We start from the raw sequence: 27,607 nt of genomic DNA, 5'->3' as shown, positions 1-27,607 counted from the left end.
TGAGAGGCTTTTTTTCTCTCTCAGGCTATGAGCTGAGCGCTGCGATTGGCCAGCGCAACAGCCTGGGAGAATGAGACGCCGGCAGGTTCCACTGGGTGGAGCCTAACTATTAAGATACCGGAGGCTATACCAGGAGAACGGAGCAGCGCCCAGGTATAACAGTAAGTGCAGGGGGATCCCTGGGTGCCGCTCTACATGTCTGTATAGTTAGTTTAGATTTTTTATTCTAGTGAAAGGTCCTCTTTAAGCTTCCATAGAAAATTATTCAGTTACACGTGTTTGTCATTTTTAAAAACTTCTACACAAAAAAAAAAAAAAGTTTGCGAAAAAGATATCACGCATCAAAACTGAAGCTGGGCTACACACAGACTTAAAAGGGGTTCTCTGGAAATTCATTAAATTACTGAAAGTACCTAAATAGTACTGTATTATAAATACATTTTCAAACAGCTTCATTGTTTATATGGATCATTTTCTCGGTAGTAATCATAAAGGGAAAAAATGGCCGCTGCCCTATTAGTACACACAAAACCCATCCTAATTGCACAGCAGGAAAGGTTACTTCAAAGCAGTGATCTAAAAAGCTGCCTCATCCTCCTCACTGCTCCAGCTGTCCTCAATTCCGATCCTACATACAGCTGATATCAGCTGTGTGTGTAGGAAGGAGCAAAGTGAAAAGTGCAGAGAGGACCAGTGGGGGGGAGTGGGGCTAATGAGAAGCAGCGCTTGTATGCAGTCTGCTACATTACCACAGCCCGACAACAGTCTTGTCCATCCTCTCTTTACTTTCATTTACTTGTTCCTACACACGCAGCTGAATATCTCATCAGCTGTATGTAGGATCACGATTCATGGAAGCCGAAGGGCTCCGTGCCTGTATTACAGACCGCAAACGGCGGGTCCACAATACAGGCACTTGCCGTGTGCTGCGGATGTGGACATGAATGGGTCCACGATCCTCAAGATATCTTTTGCGGAGCAAAGGCATGGATAAGATGCCCACGGAAACATTCAGAAGTTCTTCTGTAGGCTTTTAGGTCCATGCTTACGTACCGCAAAAGATAGGACATGTCCTATCTTTTGCCGATCGCGGACCCATTCAAGTGAATGGTTCCACACTGCAAAAAGAGGTTCAAATGGCTGGTGCTTGTGCACTGCGGACCGCTACTTACAGCTATGGAGCCCTTACATTTATCTGAATAAGCCCTAAGAGTAAGAAGATCTGAGACAGCTCCTTAGCTCACTGCTTTGAATTACCTGTGTGATTAGGATTAGTTTTATTTCCCCTTATGATTTCCTCCTTGAGAAAATGAGTAGTGTTGAGCGAACTTGAGTTTTAAGTTCGGCGTCTAAAGTTCGGGTTATCGAAAGATCGCGTTATGGATTCCGCTACCATGGACCATAACGGAATTTATAATCCATAACGCGATTCTTAGATGACGCCGAACTTAAAACACAAGTTCGTAAAACACAAGTTCGCTCAACACTAAAAATGAGCAATTATAATAATGAAAAGCCATTTGGGAATGTGTTTATAATAGAGTAATATTTAGGTATTTTCAGTAATTGTAACTTATTAATTCCTGGAGAACCCCTATAAGGTGGCCCTACACAAATAGAAGTAGGTTGATGGTTGAACAACCATTAAACGATCATTACGCTGATGCAGCCATACACATTTTTGTCCAGAGTGGCCAATTAAAGTTGTTCAATAACACCGGGTGAAGGCTAAAGATCTTTTGAGGTACAAAAATAGTTTGTGAACTACTGGATGAAACTTTTTAACTTCTTCCCAGACAATGACAGTCTGTCGTCAGCCGGATGAAGGGATTATAAATTGTTAATTTGATTTTAATCGTCCATTTTTGATTAATTTTAGACTGTGTGGCCATCTTTGTCTTCAAGCCACTACAAAAAAAAACATAATAATAACAAAAGTTTCTACTGATGTTGTTTGTGTCAAATCTATGTGCATCTCCGGCCTTTATTGATATATATAATTTCATTATGGAGGGGGAAAAAATATATATATAAAGAAAAGATGGAAAACCATAATGGGTTTGATGGTATGTAATGCTTAAGACCTAAAAATAAAGTAAGCCAACAGTTTTCATAGTATGTAAACTAACCTCTGGACCATAAATCCATCAATAGTCAAGTTTAACATAAAAGTGCACTAGTATAAGATGCATTTAGTAGGCAATGTAGATTTTCCTGTAATTCACTGAATATCGCAGAAATAAATGTAAGCAAATTCCTGTAGTGTCCACAAAAAGACTAGGCAGTTTGTAGTGTGTGCTTGAAAGCCCACAGGGCAGAGTAATAAAATGCAGACTGGGATTACTCTCACACTTCCTTTCTATAACCATTGTGTTATGTGTATAGCTACAGCACATGTGAAAAATTACTGAATTCATAGAAGCCACCCATTCCTCGGGGGCTCTAATGTTCTGTTTTCTTTACCAAAATGTCGGTTCGTGATATTCGATTACTGATTGCTTAGGTGAAGAAGGTATGAAGGATAACATTCCTGAAATGTTCCATGCACTTTTATATATCATCTGCACTGAATGTCATATTTCATACTACATGACAAGTCACCCAGATGTTAAAGGGGACCTGTTGACCAGAGCTTTCAGGACTCCCTTAGGGTACTTTCACACTAGCGTTATTCTTTTCTGGCATTGAGTTCTATCCTAGGGGCTCAATACCGGAAAATAACTAATCAGTTTCATCCCCATGCATTCTGAATGGAGAGTAATCCGTTCAGGATGTCTTCAGTTCAGTCTTTTTGACTGATCAGGAAGGAAATACCGCAGCATGCTACGGTTTTATCTCCGGCCAAAAATCCGGAACACTTGCTGGAATGTCGGATCCGGCATTTATATATTTTTTCATAGGAATGTATTGGTGCCGGATCCGGCATTCAAAATACTGCACTGCCGGATACGTCCTTCCGGTCTGCGCATGCGCAGACCGAAAAAAAAAAAGTGAAAAAAAGAAATGACACCGGAAAGACGGATCCGGCATTTCAATGCATTTGTAAGACGGATCAAGATCCTGATCCGTCTTACAAATGCTATCAGTTGGCATACGTTTTGACGGATCCGGCAGGCAGTTCCGGCGATGGAACTGCCTGCCGGATTCCTCTGCTGCAAGTGTGAAAATACCCTTAGTTGTGAGAGAAAATACAATGGACAAGTTCTATTTTTCTGTCTGATGAGATGGTTGCCTGCAGCACCTAAACTGTTTGGCAACATACTCCTCTTCCCCTGCTCAACAGAAATAATATTCTCTTTCATCCAAGCTAAGCATGTCTATGGGCAGCTTTACTCTAACCCTGACTGGCTATATGGATAGAAACACACATGCGGTTTTTGATGCAGATCTTCCAGCAGGAGGGAGAAGTCCAAGCCATTCCTTTTTATTTCCCTTTCATTTGAATCCACTTCTGGACTTGCCTAAAAAATTGCAACAAAAGCTGCATGTGAGATTCCAGCCTAATGATCTGAATAATCAGATGTTTTTTTCATTAATGATTAGAACAGTTTTTAACAAACTGCCCCAAAAATCAGCCTGAACTATTAAGCAATTTTGACCTATGCATCAGAAAAAAATATTTTGCTATTAAAACACTTATTACAGTGCATCAACCAAATATCCCATCATCATAGGAAAATAGTATGGTGCTTTTACAGTCAACAAGAGGATTGCTTAGGTCAGACTGCCAAAAACCATGGAACTTTTTATGGCCAACAGTAACTTTTCCCCCCTGTTTACATGTCATAAATTGGCAATAACCTAGAAAATATTACCTTACTGTGCTTAGAATTTTTGGAAAGGTCAGTAATTTGGTGGGCGCCCCCTGCTAATAGACAGCAGGAGATATAAGGCACGACAGTCATTAAAACATCATGTATCAAACATGATAATGCGATTTAATTTAAACAATGATCTTTCATAAAATTAAAAAAAAAAAATTGTTTAGTTCAAACAATGATGTTACAATGCAAGACAGAAAATACTCCTCTGGAAAATTCTCTGTTTGCGTCACCTGAAAGAATAAAACGTCCCTGGCTCCAACATGGGTGTACCAGGATATTCATCAAGTGTTTGGAAGATTGTCAAAGATAGGAAGAACATGTCCCTCTAAAAAGTGCCATGTATAAAGAAATTTTGGGAGGTTCTATAGAGTTGGCAGAATTACATGAAACCATTTATGAAAAATAAGCATTTTCAAACAAGTCAATATGGAAAGCATAGTTGAGAACTCGGACGTGTTCAAGTTTTCTATACTTACTCAAGGCTCTCATGTATACATGTGGTGAGCATAGTTGGCAGTGTGACAGATAACTTACATTTCACCGGTTATACCTAAGCATTAATTTGCTTGCACATATTTAAACAAAAATGTTCATGCAGACATGTACTCCTAGTAGGGTGTACCAATCACTGGTTGCAGTGCTTCTGAAGAGGATCCAACACTTGAAATGCATGGTAAATATGTAATCCTAACCAACAAACTGTAAGGTGCCAAAAGTAACAGTGAAGTAGTCACAACTCCACCTAGGTCCATAATGCAACAGCTAGAATAAAAACAACAGTGGAGGGATCACATGCGTCCATGGAAGTGTATCCAGTCCTCCCAGTTGGGGGCTGATAGACACACATTATGACTTGCAGTGGTATAATGTGTAAGGCTAGAATGAACCCCATGGAATGATAACCAAGAATTCTTCTGAAAGTTGTGATCAGATCAAGGGTGCCCCAAAGACATTCCGACAGCACTCAACACTCTTGGCTGGAGGCATATCAATCTTCTGCATTCTCTTTAACAGATCAGAAGGGAGTTTCTCATAGGCAAGTCTGTATTCATTGTCAAAGGCCTCTAAATGAACAACACCAAGGAATAAACAGGTTAGCAGAAATGCTTTCTCAAAGTCTACAAACATGAGCCTGGAAGTCAAAAGCCTTTCCCCAAGAGCTACTTCTTTACACACACATCTTAAATGTGCCTTTCGGCTGTGTTGGATTTTTTTTTTGTATTCTTTATAAAAGAAACATTTGTGATCATATCTTCTACAACCACTCACCTGTTATTCCTCACAGAAATGTATGCATGAATTCACAACTGGGGCTTCTTTAACAGTCTAACAATATCAGCACTGATTGGTCAGTGTCAGACTGTGTAGGGACATGCCCCTAACCCAGTTGTTAATTTATTCATACATTTCTAGGTTAAATAACAATGGATAGTTCTCAGAAAAGATTGATTATGCAAGTATTTATATTTGAAAAAATATGTGACAAGCAGTGTTCCCTCTAAGCCTTGGCAGCTGCTGAGCGGGGTTGGCTCAGAGCTGGGCACAGCGCCAAATGTGGGCGATAGGAAAACCTAAGATAATTGTCTCAAAGAGCATACAGTGTAACCCCTGCACCATCCCGTACAATACAGTACAATCCCTGCATCATGCTGCGTAATACACAGTATTATCCCTACACCATGCTGTACAGAATACATTATAACTGCACCATGCCGTACACTATATAGTATAGTTAATACACCATGATGTACAATATACATTATAATCCATACACCATACCGTAAAATATACAGTATAATCCATACACCATGCTGTACAGCATGGGTGTCAATCATGCGGCCCGCAATGAATATCTTTGCGGCCCGGCAGTCTAGTATCTCTGAACATGAGCGCGCTGCTATCAGCGCGCTCATGTTCTCTCAGCAGCACAGGGAGAAGGAAGCTGTCCTCCCTCCCCCTGTGCCGCTGCCACCAATGAGAAGAGAGGGGGAGGGGGGGGGGGGGCGGGCGCACTGCGCCACCAATGAGGAGAGAGGGGCGGAGGAGGGGCGGGCGCACTGAGCCACCAATGATAGGACTATTCCCATTTCCCACACAGAGCGGCGCCCAGCGATGTCTCAGCACTCACCATTAGTCCTGGGCGCCGCTCCGTTCGCCCGCAGTGCCCCATTACTGTCTCCTCTCCTGCTCCACATGCTGCTGATTACTATCGGAGCGATGGGAGGAGACATCAGCTTCACTAGTGGGCGTTCCTTCTCCCTGCGCTGCGATTGGACAGCGCTACAGCCAGGGATAAGGAACGCCCACTAGTGAAGCTGATGTCTCCTCCCATCGCTCCGATAGTAAGCAGCATGTGGAGCAGGAGACAGTAATGGGGCACTGCGGGCGAACGGAGCGGCGCCCAGGACTAATGGTGAGTGCTGAGACATCGCTGGGCGCCGCTCTGTGTAGCCTGATAGTGAAAGTCAGTCTTTAACACAATACAAGAGGCGGGTGCCGGCAGCAGAATCGCATTGCCGGCACCCTGCCGCTGACAGGGAGCTGCGATCAGAGGCAGTTAACCCCTTAGGTGCCGCACCTGAGGGGTTAACTGCTGATCTGCCAGTACCAGCCTCCTGTATAAAGGGGTAATTTATCATTGGTGGTGCAGTGTGCCCCCCCCCCCCCCTCAACCCCTCCATCCCATTAAAATCATTGGTGGCACAGTGCGCCAGCCCCTCTCAACCCCCCAGTATTAAAATCATTGGTGGCAGTGGCCACAGGGACCTCTCCCCTCCCCCTCATTGGTGGTGCAGTGGCAGCTTCTGATCGGAGCCCCAGCTGTGTAAGCCTGGGGCTCCGATCAGTTACCATGGCAGCCAGGACGCTACAGAAGCCCTGGTTGCCATGGTAACATCCCTGATGCTGTGTGCACAAGGCACAGAGCAGCAGGGACAGTGTGAAGTCCTATTCACCCTGATAGAGCTGAATAGGACAAGGGATGAAAGATCCCAGGTTCTCGCCCCTAAGGCTACTTTCACACTTGCGTTCAGAGCGGATCCGTCTGAGACGGATCCGCTCATATAATGCAGACGGTGGATCCGTTCAGAACGGACCCGTCTGCATTATATTGTAAAAAAAATATATATTTTTTTTGATGCGGCCCACATAAACTTAAATTTTGTTTTTTTGGCCCATGTTAGCCTTTGAGTTTGACATGCTTGCTGTACAGTATACATTATAATCCCTGCACCATGCTGTACAATATACACTATAATCCATACACCATGCCGTATAATATACATTATAATCCATACACCATACCGTAAAATATACAGTATAATCCATACACCATGCTGTACAGTATACATTATAATCCCTGCACCATGCTGTACAATATACACTAATCCATACACCATGCCGTATAATATACATTATAATCCATACACCATACCGTAAAATATACAGTATAATCCATACACCATGCTGTACAATATAATCCATACACCATGCCGTACAATATACACAATAACCCCACAGTGTAGGTGTTATAATGCATATTGTACGGCATGGTGTCTAAACTATACTGTATACTGTACAGCATGGTGCAGGGATTATAATGTATATTGTACAGCATGGTGCAGGGATTATAATGTATATTATACAGCATGGTGCAGGGATTATAAGGCTTATTATACAGCATGGTGCAGTGATTATAATGTATATTATACAGCATGGTGCAGGGATTATAATGCTTATTATACAGCATGGTGCAGTGATTATAATTAGAGTTGAGCGAACACCTGGATGTTCGGGTTCGAGAAGTTCGGCCGAACATCCCGGAAATGTTCGGGTTCGGGATCCGAACCCGATCCGAACTTCGTCCCGAACCCGAACCCCATTGAAGTCAATGGGGACCCGAACTTTTCGGCACTAAAAAGGCTGTAAAACAGCCCAGGAAAGAGCTAGAGGGCTGCAAAAGGCAGCAACATGTAGGTAAATCCCCTGCAAACAAATGTGGATAGGGAAATGAATTAAAATAAAAATTAAATTAAAAAAAATTAACCAAAATCAATTGGAGAGAGGTCCCATAGCAGAGAATCTGGCTTCACGTCACCCACCACTGTAAGAGTCCATTTTCATAAATTTAGGCCCAGCACCCAGGCAGAGGAGAGAGGTCCCGTAACAGAGAATCTGGCTTCATGTCAGCAGAGAATTAGTCTGCATGTCATAGCAGAGAATCAGGCTTCACGTCAGCCACCACTGCAACAGTCCATTGGCATATATTTAGGCCCAGCACCCAGGCAGAGGAGAGAGTTCCCGTAATAGAGGATCTGGCTTCATGTCAGCAGAGAATCAGTCTGCATGTCATAGCAGAGAATGAGGCTTCACGTCAGCCACCACTGCAACAGTCCATTGGCATATATTTAGGCCCAGCACACACACAGGCAGAGGAGAGAGGTCCCGTAACAGACAATCTGGCTTCATGTCAGCAGAGAATCATTCTGCATGTCATAGCAGAGAATCAGGCTTCACGTCACCCAACATTGGAACAGTCCATTGGCATATATTTAGGCCCCGGCACCCAGACACAGGAGAGGTTCATTCAACTTTGGGTAGCCTCGCAATATAATGGTAAAATGAAAATAAAAATAGGATTGAATGAGGAAGTGCCCTGGAGTCCAATAATATATGGTTAAGGGGAGGTAGTTAATGTCTAATCTGGACAAGGGACGGACAGATCCTGTGGGATCCATGCCTGGTTCATTTTTATGAACGTCAGCTTGTCCACATTGGCTGTAGACAGGCGGCTGCGTTTGTCTGTAATGACGCCCCCTGCCGTGCTGAATACACGTTCAGACAAAACGCTGGCCGCCGGGCAGGCCAGCACCTCCAAGGCATAAAAGGCTAGCTCTGGCCACGTGGACAATTTAGAGACCCAGAAGTTGAATGGGGCCGAACCATCAGTCAGTACGTGGAGGGGTGTGCACACGTACTGTTCCACCATGTTAGTGAAATGTTGCCTCCTGCTAACACGTTGCGTATCAGGTGGTGGTGCAGTTAGCTGTGGCGTGTTGACAAAAGTTTTCCACATCTCTGCCATGCTAACCCTGCCCTCAAAGGAGCTGGCATTGACACAGCTGCCTTGGCGACCTCTTGCTCCTCCTCTGCCTTGGCCTTGGGCTTCCACTTGTTCCCCTGTGACATTTGGGAATGCTCTCAGTAGCGCGTCTACCAACGTGCGCTTGTACTCGCGCATCTTCCTATCACGCTCCAGTGCAGGAAGTAAGGTGGGCACATTGTCTTTGTAGCGTGGATCCAGCAGGGTGGCAACCCAGTAGTACGCACAGGTTAAAATGTGGGCAACTCTGCTGTCGTTGCGCAGGCACTGCTGCATGTAGTCGCTCATGTGTGCCAGGCTGCCCAGGGGTAAGGACAAGCTGGCCTCTGTGGGAGGCGTATCGTCATCGTCCTGCCTTTCCCCCCAGCCACGCACCAGTGATGGACCCGAGCTGCGTTGGGTGCCACCCCGCTGTGACCATGCTTCATCCTCCTCCACCTCCTCCTCATCCTCCTCGTCCTCCAGTAGTGGGCCCTGTCTGGCCACATTTGTACCTGGCCTCTGCTGTTGCCAAAAACCTCCCTCTGAGTCACTTCGAAGAGACTGGCCTGAAAGTGCTAAAAATGACCCCTCTTCCTCCTCCTCCTCCTCCTCCTGGGTCACCTCCTCTTGCATCATCGCCCTAAGTGTTTTTTCTCAAGGAGACATAGAAGTGGTATTGTAACGCTGATAACGGCGTCATCGCCACTGGCCATGTTGGTGGAGTACTCGAAACAGCGCAACAGGGCACACAGGTCTCGCATGAAGGCCCAGTCATTGGTGGTGAAGTGGTGCTGTTCTGTAGTGCGACTGACCCGTGCGTGCTGCAGCTGAAACTCCACTATGGCCTGCTGCTACTCGCACAGTCTGTCCAGCATGTGCAAGGTGGAGTTCCACCTGGTGGGCACGTCGCATATGAGGCGGTGAGCGGGAAGGCCGAAGTTACGCTGTAGCGCAGACAGGCGAGCAGCAGCAGGATGTGAACGCCGGAAGCGCGAACAGACGGCCCGCACTTTATGCAGCAGCTCTGACATGTCGGGGTAGTTGTGAATGAACTTCTGCACCACCAAATTCAGCACATGCGCCAAGCAAGGGATGTGCGTCAAATTGGCTAGTCCCAGAGCTGCAACGAGATTTCGCCCATTATCGCACACCACCAGGCCGGGCTTGAGGCTCACCGGCAGCAACCACTCGTCGGTCTGTTGTTCTATACCCCGCCACAACTCCTGTGCGGTGTGGGGCCTGTCCCCCAAACATATGAGTTTCAGAATGGCCTGCTGACGTTTACCCCGGGCTGTGCTGAAGTTGGTGGTGAAGGTGTGTGGCTGACTGGATGAGCAGGTGGAAGAAGAGGAGGAGGAAGCCGAGAAGGAGGAGGTGGCAACAGGAGGCAAAGAATGTTGCCCTGCGATCCTTGGCGGCGGAAGGACGTGCGCCAAACAGCTCTCCGCCTGGGGCCCAGCTGCCACTACATTTACCCAGTGTGCAGTTAGGGAGATATAGCGTCCCTGGCCGTGCTTACTGGTCCACGTATCTGTGGTTAGGTGGACCTTGCCACAGATGGCGTTGCGCAGTGCACACTTGATTTTATCGGATACTTGGTTGTGCAGGGAAGGCACGGCTCTCTTGGAGAAGTAGTGGCGGCTGGGAACAACATACTGTGGGACAGCAAGCGACATGAGCTGTTTGAAGCTGTCTGTGTCCACCAGCCTAAATGACAGCATTTCATAGGCCAGTAGTTTAGAAATGCTGGCATTCAGGGCCAGGGATCGAGGGTGGCTAGGTGGGAATTTACGCTTTCTCTCAAATGTTTGTGAGATGGAGAGCTGAACGCTGCCGTGTGACATGGTTGAGACGCTTGGTGACGGAGGTGGTGTTGGTGGTACATCCCCTGTTTGCTGGGCGGCAGGTGCCAACGTTCCTCCAGAGGCGGAGGAAGAGGCCGAGGCGGCAGCAGCAGAAGAGGCCGAGGCGGCAGCAGCAGAAGAGGTAGCAGGGGGAGCCTGAGTGACTTCCTTGGTTTTAAGGTGTTTACTCCACTGCAGTTCATGCTTTGCATGCAGGTGCCTGGTCATGCAGGTTGTGCTCAGGTTCAGAACGTTAATGCCTCGCTTAAGGCTCTGATGGCACAGCGTGCAAACCACTCGGGTCTTGTCGTCAGCACATTGTTTGAAGAAGTGCCATGCCAGGGAACTCCTTGAAGCTGCCTTTGGGGTGCTCGGTCCCAGATGGCGGCGGGCAGTAGCAGGCGGAGTCTCTTGGCGGCGGGTGTTCTGCTTTTGCCCACTGCTCCCTCTTTTGCTACGCTGTTGGCTCGGTCTCACCACTGCCTCTTCCTCCGAACTGTGAAAGTCAGTGGCACGACCTTCATTCCATGTGGGGTCTAGGACCTCATCATCCCCTGCATCGTCTTCCACCCAGTCTTGATCCCTGACCTCCTGTTCAGTCTGCACACTGCAGAAAGACGCAGCAGTTGGCACCTGTGTTTCGTCATCATCAGAGACATGCTGAGGTGGTATTCCCATGTCCTCATCATCAGGAAACATAAGTGGTTGTGCGTCAGTGCATTCTATATCTTTCACCGCTGGGGAAGGGCTAGGTGGATGTCCTTGGGAAACCCTGCCAGCGGAGTCTTCAAACAGCATAAGAGACTGCTGCATAACTTGAGGCTGAGACAGTTTCCCTGGTATGCATGGGGGTGATGTGACAGACTGATGGGGTTGGTTTTCAGGCGCCATCTGTGCGCTTTCTGCAGAAGACTGGGTGGGAGATAATGTGAACGTGCTGGATCCACTGTCGGCCACCCAATTGACTAATGCCTGTACCTGCTCAGGCCTTACCATCCTTAGAACGGCATTGGGCCCCACCATATATCGCTGTAAATTCTGGCGGCTACTGGGACCTGAGGTAGTTGGTACACTAGGACGTGTGGATGTGGCAGAACGGCCACGTCCTCTCCCAGCACCAGAGGGTCCACTAACACCACCACGACCATGTCCACGTCCGCGTCCCTTACTAGATGTTTTTCTCATTGTTATGGTTCACCACAACAACAAAAATATTATTTGGCCCAATGTCCAATGTCCAAAGGACATGCCCCTAACCCAGTTGTTAATTTATTCATACATTTCTAGGTTAAATAACAATGGATAGTTCTCAGAAAAGATTGATTATGCAAGTATTTATATTTGAAAAAATATGTGACAAGCAGTGTTCCCTCTAAGCCTTGGCAGCTGCTGAGCGGGGTTGGCTCAGAGCTGGGCACAGCGCCAAATGTGGGCGATAGGAAAACCTAAGATAATTGTCTCAAAGAGCATACAGTGTAACCCCTGCACCATCCCGTACAATACAGTACAATCCCTGCATCATGCTGCGTAATACACAGTATTATCCCTACACCATGCTGTACAGAATACATTATAACTGCACCATGCCGTACACTATATAGTATAGTTAATACACCATGATGTACAATATACATTATAATCCATACACCATACCGTAAAATATACAGTATAATCCATACACCATGCTGTACAGCATGGGTGTCAATCATGCGGCCCGCAATGAATATCTTTGCGGCCCGGCAGTCTAGTATCTCTGAACATGAGCGCGCTGCTATCAGCGCGCTCATGTTCTCTCAGCAGCACAGGGAGAAGGAAGCTGTCCTCCCTCCCCCTGTGCCGCTGCCACCAATGAGAAGAGAGGGGGAGGGGGGGGGGCGGGCGCACTGCGCCACCAATGAGGAGAGAGGGGCGGAGGAGGGGCGGGCGCACTGAGCCACCAATGATAGGACTATTCCCATTTCCCACACAGAGCGGCGCCCAGCGATGTCTCAGCACTCACCATTAGTCCTGGGCGCCGCTCCGTTCGCCCGCAGTGCCCCATTACTGTCTCCTCTCCTGCTCCACATGCTGCTGATTACTATCGGAGCGATGGGAGGAGACATCAGCTTCACTAGTGGGCGTTCCTTCTCCCTGCGCTGCGATTGGACAGCGCTACAGCCAGGGAGAAGGAACGCCCACTAGTGAAGCTGATGTCTCCTCCCATCGCTCCGATAGTAAGCAGCATGTGGAGCAGGAGACAGTAATGGGGCACTGCGGGCGAACGGAGCGGCGCCCAGGACTAATGGTGAGTGCTGAGACATCGCTGGGCGCCGCTCTGTGTAGCCTGATAGTGAAAGTCAGTCTTTAACACAATACAAGAGGCGGGTGCCGGCAGCAGAATCGCATTGCCGGCACCCTGCCGCTGACAGGGAGCTGCGATCAGAGGCAGTTAACCCCTTAGGTGCCGCACCTGAGGGGTTAACTGCTGATCTGCCAGTACCAGCCTCCTGTATAAAGGGGTAATTTATCATTGGTGGTGCAGTGTGCCCCCCCCCCCCCCCCCCTCAACCCCTCCATCCCATTAAAATCATTGGTGGCACAGTGCGCCAGCCCCTCTCAACCCCCCAGTATTAAAATCATTGGTGGCAGTGGCCACAGGGACCTCTCCCCTCCCCCTCATTGGTGGTGCAGTGGCAGCTTCTGATCGGAGCCCCAGCTGTGTAAGCCTGGGGCTCCGATCAGTTACCATGGCAGCCAGGACGCTACAGAAGCCCTGGTTGCCATGGTAACATCCCTGATGCTGTGTGCACAAGGCACAGAGCAGCAGGGACAGTGTGAAGTCCTATTCACCCTGATAGAGCTGAATAGGACAAGGGATGAAAGATCCCAGGTTCTCGCCCCTAAGGCTACTTTCACACTTGCGTTCAGAGCGGATCCGTCTGAGACGGATCCGCTCATATAATGCAGACGGTGGATCCGTTCAGAACGGACCCGTCTGCATTATATTGTAAAAAAAAATATATATTTTTTTTTGATGCGGCCCACATAAACTTAAATTTTGTTTTTTTGGCCCATGTTAGCCTTTGAGTTTGACATGCTTGCTGTACAGTATACATTATAATCCCTGCACCATGCTGTACAATATACACTATAATCCATACACCATGCCGTATAATATACATTATAATCCATACACCATACCGTAAAATATACAGTATAATCCATACACCATGCTGTACAGTATACATTATAATCCCTGCACCATGCTGTACAATATACACTAATCCATACACCATGCCGTATAATATACATTATAATCCATACACCATACCGTAAAATATACAGTATAATCCATACACCATGCTGTACAATATAATCCATACACCATGCCGTACAATATACACAATAACCCCACAGTGTAGGTGTTATAATGCATATTGTACGGCATGGTGTCTAAACTATACTGTATACTGTACAGCATGGTGCAGGGATTATAATGTATATTGTACAGCATGGTGCAGGGATTATAATGTATATTATACAGCATGGTGCAGGGATTATAAGGCTTATTATACAGCATGGTGCAGTGATTATAATGTATATTATACAGCATGGTGCAGGGATTATAATGCTTATTATACAGCATGGTGCAGTGATTATAATTAGAGTTGAGCGAACACCTGGATGTTCGGGTTCGAGAAGTTCGGCCGAACATCCCGGAAATGTTCGGGTTCGGGATCCGAACCCGATCCGAACTTCGTCCCGAACCCGAACCCCATTGAAGTCAATGGGGACCCGAACTTTTCGGCACTAAAAAGGCTGTAAAACAGCCCAGGAAAGAGCTAGAGGGCTGCAAAAGGCAGCAACATGTAGGTAAATCCCCTGCAAACAAATGTGGATAGGGAAATGAATTAAAATAAAAATTAAATTAAAAAAAATTAACCAAAATCAATTGGAGAGAGGTCCCATAGCAGAGAATCTGGCTTCACGTCACCCACCACTGTAAGAGTCCATTTTCATAAATTTAGGCCCAGCACCCAGGCAGAGGAGAGAGGTCCCGTAACAGAGAATCTGGCTTCATGTCAGCAGAGAATTAGTCTGCATGTCATAGCAGAGAATCAGGCTTCACGTCAGCCACCACTGCAACAGTCCATTGGCATATATTTAGGCCCAGCACACACACAGGCAGAGGAGAGAGGTCCCGTAACAGACAATCTGGCTTCATGTCAGCAGAGAATCATTCTGCATGTCATAGCAGAGAATCAGGCTTCACGTCACCCAACATTGGAACAGTCCATTGGCATATATTTAGGCCCCGGCACCCAGACACAGGAGAGGTTCATTCAACTTTGGGTAGCCTCGCAATATAATGGTAAAATGAAAATAAAAATAGGATTGAATGAGGAAGTGCCCTGGAGTCCAATAATATATGGTTAAGGGGAGGTAGTTAATGTCTAATCTGGACAAGGGACGGACAGATCCTGTGGGATCCATGCCTGGTTCATTTTTATGAACGTCAGCTTGTCCACATTGGCTGTAGACAGGCGGCTGCGTTTGTCTGTAATGACGCCCCCTGCCGTGCTGAATACACGTTCAGACAAAACGCTGGCCGCCGGGCAGGCCAGCACCTCCAAGGCATAAAAGGCTAGCTCTGGCCACGTGGACAATTTAGAGACCCAGAAGTTGAATGGGGCCGAACCATCAGTCAGTACGTGGAGGGGTGTGCACACGTACTGTTCCACCATGTTAGTGAAATGTTGCCTCCTGCTAACACGTTGCGTATCAGGTGGTGGTGCAGTTAGCTGTGGCGTGTTGACAAAAGTTTTCCACATCTCTGCCATGCTAACCCTGCCCTCAAAGGAGCTGGCATTGACACAGCTGCCTTGGCGACCTCTTGCTCCTCCTCTGCCTTGGCCTTGGGCTTCCACTTGTTCCCCTGTGACATTTGGGAATGCTCTCAGTAGCGCGTCTACCAACGTGCGCTTGTACTCGCGCATCTTCCTATCACGCTCCAGTGCAGGAAGTAAGGTGGGCACATTGTCTTTGTAGCGTGGATCCAGCAGGGTGGCAACCCAGTAGTACGCACAGGTTAAAATGTGGGCAACTCTGCTGTCGTTGCGCAGGCACTGCAGCATGTAGTCGCTCATGTGTGCCAGGCTGCCCAGGGGTAAGGACAAGCTGTCCTCTGTGGGAGGCGTATCGTCATCGTCCTGCCTTTCCCCCCAGCCACGCACCAGTGATGGACCCGAGCTGCGTTGGGTGCCACCCCGCTGTGACCATGCTTCATCCTCATCCTCCTCCACCTCCTCCTCATCCTCGTCCTCCTCGTCCTCCAGTAGTGGGCCCTGTCTGGCCACATTTGTACCTGGCCTCTGCTGTTGCCAAAAACCTCCCTCTGAGTCACTTCGAAGAGACTGGCCTGAAAGTGCTAAAAATGACCCCTCTTCCTCCTCCTCCTCCTCCTCCTGGGCCACCTCCTCTTGCATCATCGCCCTAAGTGTTTTTCTCAAGGAGACATAGAAGTGGTATTGTAACGCTGATAACGGCGTCATCGCCACTGGCCATGTTGGTGGAGTACTCGAAACAGCGCAACAGGGCACACAGGTCTCGCATGGAGGCCCAGTCATTGGTGGTGAAGTGGTGCTGTTCTGTAGTGCGACTGACCCGTGCGTGCTGCAGCTGAAACTCCACTATGGCCTGCTGCTGCTCGCACAGTCTGTCCAGCATGTGCAAGGTGGAGTTCCACCTGGTGGGCACGTCGCATATGAGGCGGTGAGCGGGAAGGCCGAAGTTACGCTGTAGCGCAGACAGGCGAGCAGCAGCAGGATGTGAACGCCGGAAGCGCGAACAGACGGCCCGCACTTTATGCAGCAGCTCTGACATGTCGGGGTAGTTGTGAATGAACTTCTGCACCACCAAATTCAGCACATGCGCCAAGCAAGGGATGTGCGTCAAATTGGCTAGTCCCAGAGCTGCAACGAGATTTCGCCCATTATCGCACACCACCAGGCCGGGCTTGAGGCTCACCGGCAGCAACCACTCGTCGGTCTGTTGTTCTATACCCCGCCACAACTCCTGTGCGGTGTGGGGCCTGTCCCCCAAACATATGAGTTTCAGAATGGCCTGCTGACGTTTACCCCGGGCTGTGCTGAAGTTGGTGGTGAAGGTGTGTGGCTGACTGGATGAGCAGGTGGAAGAAGAGGAGGAGGAAGCCGAGAAGGAGGAGGTGGCAACAGGAGGCAAAGAATGTTGCCCTGCGATCCTTGGCGGCGGAAGGACGTGCGCCAAACAGCTCTCCGCCTGGGGCCCAGCTGCCACTACATTTACCCAGTGTGCAGTTAGGGAGATATAGCGTCCCTGGCCGTGCTTACTGGTCCACGTATCTGTGGTTAGGTGGACCTTGCCACAGATGGCGTTGCGCAGTGCACACTTGATTTTATCGGATACTTGGTTGTGCAGGGAAGGCACGGCTCTCTTGGAGAAGTAGTGGCGGCTGGGAACAACATACTGTGGGACAGCAAGCGACATGAGCTGTTTGAAGCTGTCTGTGTCCACCAGCCTAAATGACAGCATTTCATAGGCCAGTAGTTTAGAAATGCTGGCATTCAGGGCCAGGGATCGAGGGTGGCTAGGTGGGAATTTACGCTTTCTCTCAAATGTTTGTGAGATGGAGAGCTGAACGCTGCCGTGTGACATGGTTGAGACGCTTGGTGACGGAGGTGGTGGTGGTGTTGGTGGTACATCCCCTGTTTGCTGGGCGGCAGGTGCCAACGTTCCTCCAGAGGCGGAGGAAGAGGCCGAGGCGGCAGCAGCAGAAGAGGCCGAGGCGGCAGCAGCAGAAGAGGTAGCAGGGGGAGCCTGAGTGACTTCCTTGGTTTTAAGGTGTTTACTCCACTGCAGTTCATGCTTTGCATGCAGGTGCCTGGTCATGCAGGTTGTGCTCAGGTTCAGAACGTTAATGCCTCGCTTAAGGCTCTGATGGCACAGCGTGCAAACCACTCGGGTCTTGTCGTCAGCACATTGTTTGAAGAAGTGCCATGCCAGGGAACTCCTTGAAGCTGCCTTTGGGGTGCTCGGTCCCAGATGGCGGCGGGCAGTAGCAGGCGGAGTCTCTTGGCGGCGGGTGTTCTGCTTTTGCCCACTGCTCCCTCTTTTGCTACGCTGTTGGCTCGGTCTCACCACTGCCTCTTCCTCCGAACTGTGAAAGTCAGTGGCACGACCTTCATTCCATGTGGGGTCTAGGACCTCATCATCCCCTGCATCGTCTTCCACCCAGTCTTGATCCCTGACCTCCTGTTCAGTCTGCACACTGCAGAAAGACGCAGCAGTTGGCACCTGTGTTTCGTCATCATCAGAGACATGCTGAGGTGGTATTCCCATGTCCTCATCATCAGGAAACATAAGTGGTTGTGCGTCAGTGCATTCTATATCTTTCACCGCTGGGGAAGGGCTAGGTGGATGCCCTTGGGAAACCCTGCCAGCGGAGTCTTCAAACAGCATAAGAGACTGCTGCATAACTTGAGGCTGAGACAGTTTCCCTGGTATGCATGGGGGTGATGTGACAGACTGATGGGGTTGGTTTTCAGGCGCCATCTGTGCGCTTTCTGCAGAAGACTGGGTGGGAGATAATGTGAACGTGCTGGATCCACTGTCGGCCACCCAATTGACTAATGCCTGTACCTGCTCAGGCCTTACCATCCTTAGAACGGCATTGGGCCCCACCATATATCGCTGTAAATTCTGGCGGCTACTGGGACCTGAGGTAGTTGGTACACTAGGACGTGTGGATGTGGCAGAACGGCCACGTCCTCTCCCAGCACCAGAGGGTCCACTAACACCACCACGACCATGTCCACGTCCGCGTCCCTTACTAGATGTTTTTCTCATTGTTATGGTTCACCACAACAACAAAAATATTATTTGGCCCAATGTATTGTATTCAAATTCAGCGGGATATAAATTTGAGGCCTAGTATTTAGGCGCTGGGTGACCGGTATGGATTTACTAACAGAATTAGACTTGGAAATGCACAGTAGCGTGTGTGTGAAGTTATTCTGAATGACCCTATGTGCACCTTGAATATTATATACCCTTTTAGGGATAGATTTCAAATAGCTCTGATATAGCAGAAACCACTAAATTATGAAATTGCTAAATTGGGAATTGTATTTCAACCCAGAACAAAAAATGTGCTTTGACGGACACTAAATAACTTTCCCAGCCACAACAGGACAGCGGTAACGAGAGATTTAGCGGGATATAAATTTGAGGCCTAGTATTTAGGCGCTGGGTGACCGGTATGGATTTAGTGACAGAATTAGACTTGGAAATGCACAGTAGCGGGTGTGTGTGAAGTTATTCTGAATGACCCTATGTGCACCTTGAATATTATATACCCTTTTAGGGATAGATTTCAAATAGCTCTGCTATAGCAGGAACCACTAAATTATGAAATTGCTAAATTGGGAATTGTACTTCAACCCAGAACAAAAAATGTGCTTTGACGGACACTAAATAACTTTCCCAGCCACAACAGGACAGCGGTAACGAGAGATTTAGCGGGATATAAATTTGAGGCCTAGTATTTAGGCGCTGGGTGACCGGTATGGATTTAGTGACAGAATTAGACTGGGATATGGCCAAAAAATAACCACACTATTGCTGGTTAAATGCACTTGGTGACGGGCGCAGCTTGCCCCTGATGTAGTATATGGCCAAAAAATGAACAGACTATTGCTGGTTAAATGCACTTGGTGTCACAGCTTGACGAACCACACTACTGAGGGTTAAATGCACTTGGTGACGGGCGCAGCTTGCCCCTGATGTAGTATATGGCCAAAAAATGAACAGACTATTGCTGGTTAAATGCACTTGGTGACGGGCGCAGCTTGCCCCTGATTTAGTATATGGCCAAAAAATGAACAGACTATTGCTGGTTAAATGCACTTGGTGTGATAGCTTGACCAACCACACTACTGAGGGTTAAATGCACTTGGTGACGGGCGCAGCTTGCCCCTGATGTAGTATATGGCCAAAAAATGAACAGACTATTGCTGGTTAAATGCACTTGGTGACGGGCGCAGCTTGCCCCTGATTTAGTATATGGCCAAAAAATGAACAGACTATTGCTGGTTAAATGCACTTGGTGTCACAGCTTGACGAACCACACTACTGAGGGTTAAATGCACTTGGTGACGGGCGCAGCTTGCCCCTGATGTAGTATATGGCCAAAAAATAAACAGACTATTGCTGGTTAAATGCACTTGGTGTGACAGCTTCACCCTGATGTAGGCTTTAGCCAAAAAACAACCACACCATTGAGGGTTAAATGCACTTGGTGACAGGCGCAGCTTGCCCCTGATTTAGTATATGGCCAAAAAATGAACAGACTATTGCTGGTTAAATGCACTTGGTGTGACAGCTTCACCCTGATGTAGGCTTTAGCCAAAAAACAACCACACCATTGAGGGTTAAATGCACTTGGTCGCAGCTTGGATGCACTTGGTCGCAGCACCGCACAAGACACAAAATGGCCGCCGATCACCCCAGAAAAAAGTGACTGACAAACGGTCTGGGCAGCCTAAAAACAGTGAGTGAGCATTTGAATTTCAGCAGCTCAATGATGCACAGCTGCAGATCGATCGATTAATCAAGTGAAGTCCTTTGGAGGAGTTAATCTGCCTAATCTCGCCCTACTGTCGCATCCGCAACCTCTCCCTACGCTAATCAGAGCAGAGTGACGGGCGGCGCTATGTGACTCCAGCTTAAATAGAGGCTGGGTCACATGGTGCTCTGGCCAATCACAGCCATGCCAATAGTAGGCATGGCTGTGACGGCCTCTTGGGGCAAGTAGTATGACGCTTGTTGATTGGCTGCTTTGCAGCCTTTCAAAAAGCGCCAAGAAAGCGTCACAAAAGTGCCAAGAAAGCGACGAACACTGAACCCGGACTTTTACGAAAATGTCCGGGTTCGGGTCCGTGTCACGGACACCCCAAAATTCAGTACGAACCCGAACTATACAGTTCGAGTTCGCTCATCCCTAATTATAATGTGTATTATACAGCATGGTGCAGGGATTATAATGTGTATTATACAGCATGGTGCAGGGATTATAATGTATATTATACAGCATGGTGCAGGGATTATAATGTATACTGTACCGCATGGTGCAGGGATTATAATGTATACTGTACCGCATGGTGCAGGGATTATAATGTATACTGTACCGCATGGTGCAGGGATTATAATGTATACTGTACAACATTGTGTATGAACTATACTGTATATTGTTCGGCATGGTGTATGGATTATAATGTACATTGTACAGCATGGTGCAAGGATTATAATGTATACTGTACAGCAAATGTATGGAGGTTACACCATGCCGGACAATATAACCCCTACACCATGCTGTACAATATACAGTATAACCCCTACACAGTGTAGAGGTATTCTGTATATTGTGTGGAACAGTGTATGCTATATGTGTATAACAAACATATTCCACATGAAAACGTACAATTACTTGGCTTGGCCCTTAAGGATCTCGGAAGCCACTTCAACACTTTGGCTGGGGGGCTAGGTCTAAGAACATGCCGTCCCCTCCTCTTTTCCCGCGCTGCACATGTTCTCCTCTTTCAGTAGCAGCAGCGCATGAGGAAGGAGGCGGGGCTAGCTTGGAGCACTGCACAGGAACTTCCTGACACTGGATAACGTCAGGACGTTAAGGGAACTGTGGGCAGTATGGTGGGTGCATGTTCCGAGTTCTAGGGCCATCCACTACAGCAATGCACACAGTGAAAATTGTGTGCATTGCGAGGGTGGGCTTCCCTAGAGTACAGAACAGGCATACACCATTACATGAAGTCTGGGCTGCGGCGGTGAGTGGGCCTGCAGAGGCATAAAGGAAGCTGCCCGGCCACCTGCCTGCGCAGCTTACAGGGAACACTGACAGGTCCTCATTAAAGGGTCCAATAAAATATACTGCATCTCAGAGGAGGATTGGGTGAGGTTATTTAGTCATCATGGTGGAAATCCCCATGTTTTATTAGCAGTCAGTAGTCTACATCATATGCCTCATATTTGAAAAAAAAAAAAAAAACTGCAGACATTCTATGCTATACCATTTTAGTCCTATGAATATCATGGATGAGACGGTATGCATTCTGGAGTTGACTCATGGCTAAACCAATGTACAAAACAAAACCTTTGTGCCACCCCTATATGTCCATACATTGCAAGTTCTTTCGAGCAGGGCCCTCACTTTTCCTCTTGATTTTCTTTATACAGAGCTGAGGACTATGTTGGTGCTGTATAAAGCTTAATATTACTATATATAGAAAAAGCAGTAGCACTCCAAAATGAATAAATGTTTCAGTTATTTATCATATGTTACAAGCAAAATTTTATTAGGAAATATAACTGTACCTACCAATATCAATGTTTTCTCGACCCAGGGCGACCAAAGACAGGTACAGTACTTCTCTGTAGATACTCCTGTATAAACAGAAATGTGTATACATGCACAGTAAGATTCTAGTAAGAATACTATACTACAAATAAGTGCCACGTGCGACAAGCTATGCTTACCTTTGCCTTTTGCTGGCCGAAGTATATTTCTGCAGCAATAAACTGATAGGTCTAAGAACATCATTGTGCTGGATACTGAGAGTGATGCTCTCCAGTAAGTGACTGATATCTTGTAACTCCTTTGGTATGGCAGCTCCTGTCTTCTTTATAGATTCTGCACGACAAGACAAATATTAAAAAGGTCAGTAGATGATGTTCCATTTGTTATTAGTGTTTAAATATCAGAGTGGGCCATCTTTGGACATCCAATCCAATTTCAATGCCCATTCCTGGCGCTTGTAGTTCTTTATCATTTAAAGCCAAACAACTGAAGTGCATGAATTCATGCTTTAAAGCTATATACATTTCTTTTAAAACAACACTAACAATATGGAAGTAGAATTATAATCGTCTCATAATATTACCTTATGTAAAAGCTACTGCTGTAACCTCTGCAACACCTGCTGCTTCAACAACCACCTCTACAACAGCAAAAATGACAACTACTGCTCCGACAAACGCTATAATACCAACTACTTTGACTCTTACTCATAATGTGTATTGTTTTCTGGTAATGAAATATAAAATGTAAGAAGCAGTTCACATTGCTGCATTATCCTCTGTAGAAAAAAATAAAAAAAAGTAAAACCTCAACTTAGAATGCATTTAGCCGTGGCCAATCCCTCCAAAAGGCTAAATAACACAGGCAACAAGTGCAACGCAAATAATGTAGGCCGACTATGATATCACTGTACTCATTGCTAAAGTAACATCTGTGATATTTTTCTGAATGCAGACTTTGGGGGACCCCTCTACTTACCTAAGGTGCGCCATTTTATATAGAGAGCCTCTCCAGGGTCTTGATGAAGGTTGACATTATCCCATAACAACTGGATGTAAACGAGTTTATTGTCTTGTGATAGGGATGATTGTGGCACCTACAAAATGTCCAGTCATTAATCTTCAAGCACAAAATTTGTTCTATAAACATCATATTTGATCATTCCTACAAGTAACATAGTTTAAAGGGGTGGTCCAGCACATATAAATGTCTTAGAAAGGGGGCAGAGGTGGTTATAAAACAAATACTGACCCCACCAATCTTGTAGAGAGGATCTGGAAACCATCATAATGTCAGTGGTGGAGGATAGGTGAGGTAAGTATTGCTCGATTTTTATTAATTTTTTACCCATTCTACCCTTTTTCAAGAAATTCCTATTCGCTGGACAACCCTGTTAAGTTAGCATCATTAATATGTTAGGATGCAGCATACCTGTTCCCCTCCATTGCAATGCTCTGATGTCAGGATAAGTCCAGGCAGATTGCTTGGTAAATCCAGTCTCCTAAAGTACCATACCAGGTTCCAGAAGATGATCGGATGCTGGTTTATAAAAGTTGACGTATGAATAACCTGCTCACCCTCGTTCTCCAGCAAAGATTCCAGTTCTTTTCGGAGAACAAGAGGACTAAGATATGGGACAGAAACAGGGGGAGGATTGTGTCTCCTTTCCAAAGGATCCTAAAAAAAGATATGATTTTTTTTTATAGTGATTATGGAGATATGTGCCAAAGACAAAAAAAAGCACAAGCAGAACTGTAAGTGTAACAGTACTCAAAATAGGAAAGTGTTAGGGGGATTGGGAAAGACAGAATAGAAACAGGAAAAAGGAAGGGTATGAACTGAGTAATTTAATATATTTTCATCGCAAAAGTGATTGAACAAAACGCAAATATCAGAAAAACCAAGAGAGCGAGCTACTTGCATGGTATAAAAGCAAAAAACAGCAACTATTATAATAGCAACAGCCACAAGTGAAACAACATACCACCACTTCCTGCAGGCTGTTCGGTAAGCTGACAGTTGACACCCCATGCAAAGGTTTCTTGGGTAGGTCAAAATTCTGGAGAGGTCCTCCCACGCTGTGACTCCTTGTCAATGATGCACCTCTCTTTGTTGCACTGTCACTGGCCAAATGCTTCAGTTTGTCCTCACCATCACTAGAATACATGTATGACAAATAAATTACACAAATCACTGAAAACAATACGTTTATCTCTATGGCACAGGTTTCCATTCTATGTTCACAACAACATATCAGTTATAGATTGTATTTTGAATTAGGTTTTCCAGGCTTGCAATGCTGATGGCCTATGCCATTTTCTCCCAGATATTACTGATAAACAAGGCCTAGCAAGACATCCAGAAGAGTTTTCATTTGACTTCTGTAGATTTACTCAATAATAAGAAATGCAACTTACGGATACATGTTTTCAGATGAGTGGCTTTGGAAAACATTCCCTTGCAATACAACACAAGAGAGGCGTATTACCTGTTTTCAGTAGGTTTGCTGGAATGTGCTGCCGCCGTCAGTGGAGAGTCTGACAAGTTAATGAGATCATTGGAAGGAGGGACCAATGTCTTCTGATGCTGAGAAGTCTCAGTGGTCGACTGATGGTTACTGCTTTGTAGGCTGTCACCTGAGTTACTTGGCTTGAGGAAGAAGCTGTGATAGCAAAATAAAGGAAAAAAAATAAAAAATACTATATGGTCATAGTCTGAAACCTCTTTTCCAAACAATGTCCATTATCCCAGCAGGGTCAACCCCTTTCACAGTTTTAGGTCAGTGGAACACATTTCCTAAACCCACAAAACATGAACAGAACTGTATGTTTGTTGCTGACAAAGTTCTCTCCTCAGACTGTTTGCACCTTAGAACTATCTGATCTCGCCTCTAGATCTTAAAGGGGGTGTCCCATAACAAAGACTTAATCTCTATTCACAGGATAGGGGATAAACCTTTGTCAAGAAAACCCCTTTATAGGGCTTAGCCACTTCAACCTAACTTCTACAAATGTGTTGGAAACAGTACAATGATCAGCTTGCTAATATACTGTTATAAGCCCATCAGCACCATTGTCTCCTACTGAATAGCGCCACCCCCTTGCAGTACAGTCGGCTTCCCCTCTTTACACAGCTCTCCAGGGCAGGTGACCAGCTGATGAAGGGGCAGGTGACCAGACCAGTCCATCAGCGGCCTCCAATGAATAAGGTTACTTTCACACCAGCATTTTTGCTGGATCTGTCATGGATCAGAAAAAACGTTATCGTTCTGATAATACAATCGTCTGTATCTGTTATGAACGGATCCGGTTGTATTATCTTTAAAATAGCGATGACGGATCAGTCATTAACTCCATTGAAAGTCAATAGGGAACAGATAAGTTTTTTATTGTGTCAGAGAAAATGGATCCGTCCCCATTGACTTACATTGTGTGCCAGGACTGCAACACATCGTGGACAGAAAAACACTGCTTGCATTATTCTGTCCGCGATGGGGACACAACCAAACGGAACGGACTGCATTCTGGTGCACTCAGTTTCATTCAGTTCAGTTTTGTCCCCATTGACAATGAATGGGGACAAAACGGAAGAGTTTTCCTCCTCTATTGAGATCCTATGACGGAAGTGTGAAAGTAGCCTAGCACTGCACATGGCATGGGTAACTAGTGCCATATGTTATTCAGTGGAGGCACTGACATATCTGGTCACATGCCTTTCCATCAGCTGCCATGTTGGGACTGGGGAGCTCTGTAAAGAGTGGAGCCAAATGTATAACATAAAGGGGGCGGCACTGCTTAATGGGGGACACCACCACTTACGAGGTTATAACTAGAAATAAATAAATTCTTTCTAAACAAATCTGCAACTTTTGCAATTCATTTCAGACAAATTGCTAAGTAAGCAAGTAAGAAGACAAAGAAGAAGAGGGTATCTGCCACCAAACAGGGATCATTTTTTAATCTGACAGTGCAGTGAGTTACTGTTTGCTACTACCAGTCATCATCCGTTTACCCATAGCCATACAGGTCAATGTCACTTTGCTAATGTTATCTAGTGCTGTCTTGTAGGTAAGGAGCTTGAAAAGGGTTGGATACAGTCCTAGGACACCTCGGAGTGTCCTACATCACTTTTCAGTGCAACTGGGGACTTTGGGTTGAATTTATTCTGAATCGAATCTGACGACTGATTCAAATAAAACAAAGTGTATAAAATCAGACCTGAAACGAATTATAAGAAATATGCTCATTCTAGTTATAACAGTATACAGGTCCTTCTAAAAAAATTAGCATATTGTGATAAAGTTCATTATTTTCTGTAATGTACTGATAAACATTAGACTTTCATATATTTTAGATTCATTACACACCAACTGAAGTAGTTCAAGCCTTTTATTGTTTTAATATTGATGATTTTGGCATACAGCTCATGAAAATCCAAATTTCCTATCAAAAATTTTTAGCATATTTCATCCGACCAATAAAAGAAAACTGTTTTTAATACAAAAAAAGTCAACCTTCAAATAATTATGTTCAGTTATGCTCTCAATACTTGGTCGGGAATCCTTTTGCAGAAATGACTGCTTCAATGCGGCGTGGCATGGAGGCAATCAGCCTGTGGAACTGCTGAGGTGTTACGGAGGCCCAGGATGCTTCGATAGCGGCCTTAAGCTCACCCAGAGTGTTGGGTCTTGCGTCTCTCAACTTTCTCTTCCCAATATCCCACAGATTCTCTATGGGGTTTGTGCCGGCATACATACATAATTCCTCTGGGTAGCCATCTTATATGCTTCTGGCATATGTAAAAAAAAAAACTGTGAATTCTCATCTTCCTGAAGCCTGGGTCGCCTATGATATAGATGGACACTTTTATTACCACTACTCTTTTCTTGGAGACCAGCTATAAAAAAAGGTCATAAAGGCTATACCAGGCCCAGCTCATCCTGTCCGGTAAGATAAGATCAGCTCGCTGTCAAGCCTGGCTGGAGCGTGACGTCATTAATTTCCAGGTCTGGTTTGAGGAGAGCTAATAGCCCTTAATTAGCTCTGGGCATAAAACCAGTCCACTTTCATATTTCATTTATGAATCAACTTATGCCCTTTCTGACACCAGATCCAGGCTCTACAGAGTATTGTGGTTAATTGGGTATCAAATATGACTAGAGGATGTGATTCCTTAGCTGACCTATGGGTGGTAGAAGAACTACAGGTCCCAGCATTACCGTGTGTGGTCTCATTCTGTAGGTAAATAAATAAGGATCGCAAATATGTATTCAGTATAAAAATATGCCGATGTATCAAGGAGATACGGGCTTAAGTATAATCCTCATTGTAGGAACTGAACTTTGATGGGGTCATAAAACACTTGGGGGCCACTCCCTAGGCTTCACAGTCCCTCTGCTGCCATTGGCTGACAGGAGTAAGTCTCCTGCCCATGGGAGAGTTCATAAAAATCCATGCACAAGGACAGA

The 27,607-nt window shown here is 46.2% G+C and overlaps 1 protein-coding gene across 3 annotated transcripts in view; it reads right to left on the bottom strand.

Moving 5' to 3' along the window:
* Positions 1-3,069: 3,069 nt before the first annotated feature.
* Positions 3,070-27,607, bottom strand: part of DENND4C (DENN domain containing 4C) — a 130,254-nt gene continuing 105,716 nt past the window's right edge. For all 3 annotated transcript variants that reach the window (XM_044271636.1, XM_044271644.1, XM_044271653.1), the window contains 7 exons: positions 24,629-24,802; positions 24,125-24,296; positions 23,572-23,817; positions 23,119-23,236; positions 22,320-22,473; positions 22,162-22,226; positions 3,070-4,888 (listed from right to left, as the gene is read on the bottom strand). In XM_044271636.1, coding sequence (XP_044127571.1) covers positions 4,752-4,888; positions 22,162-22,226; positions 22,320-22,473; positions 23,119-23,236; positions 23,572-23,817; positions 24,125-24,296; positions 24,629-24,802 — 1,066 coding nt within the window. In that variant the 3' untranslated portion in view covers positions 3,070-4,751. The remainder of the gene's footprint in view (positions 4,889-22,161; positions 22,227-22,319; positions 22,474-23,118; positions 23,237-23,571; positions 23,818-24,124; positions 24,297-24,628; positions 24,803-27,607) is intronic.

This window comes from Bufo gargarizans, chromosome 1 (genome assembly GCF_014858855.1).
Source record: "Bufo gargarizans isolate SCDJY-AF-19 chromosome 1, ASM1485885v1, whole genome shotgun sequence".
NCBI classification, from domain to species: domain Eukaryota; kingdom Metazoa; phylum Chordata; class Amphibia; order Anura; family Bufonidae; genus Bufo; species Bufo gargarizans.
The sequence above is the reverse complement of the archived record's forward strand: the minus strand, read 5'-3'. Positions and strand labels throughout refer to the sequence as shown.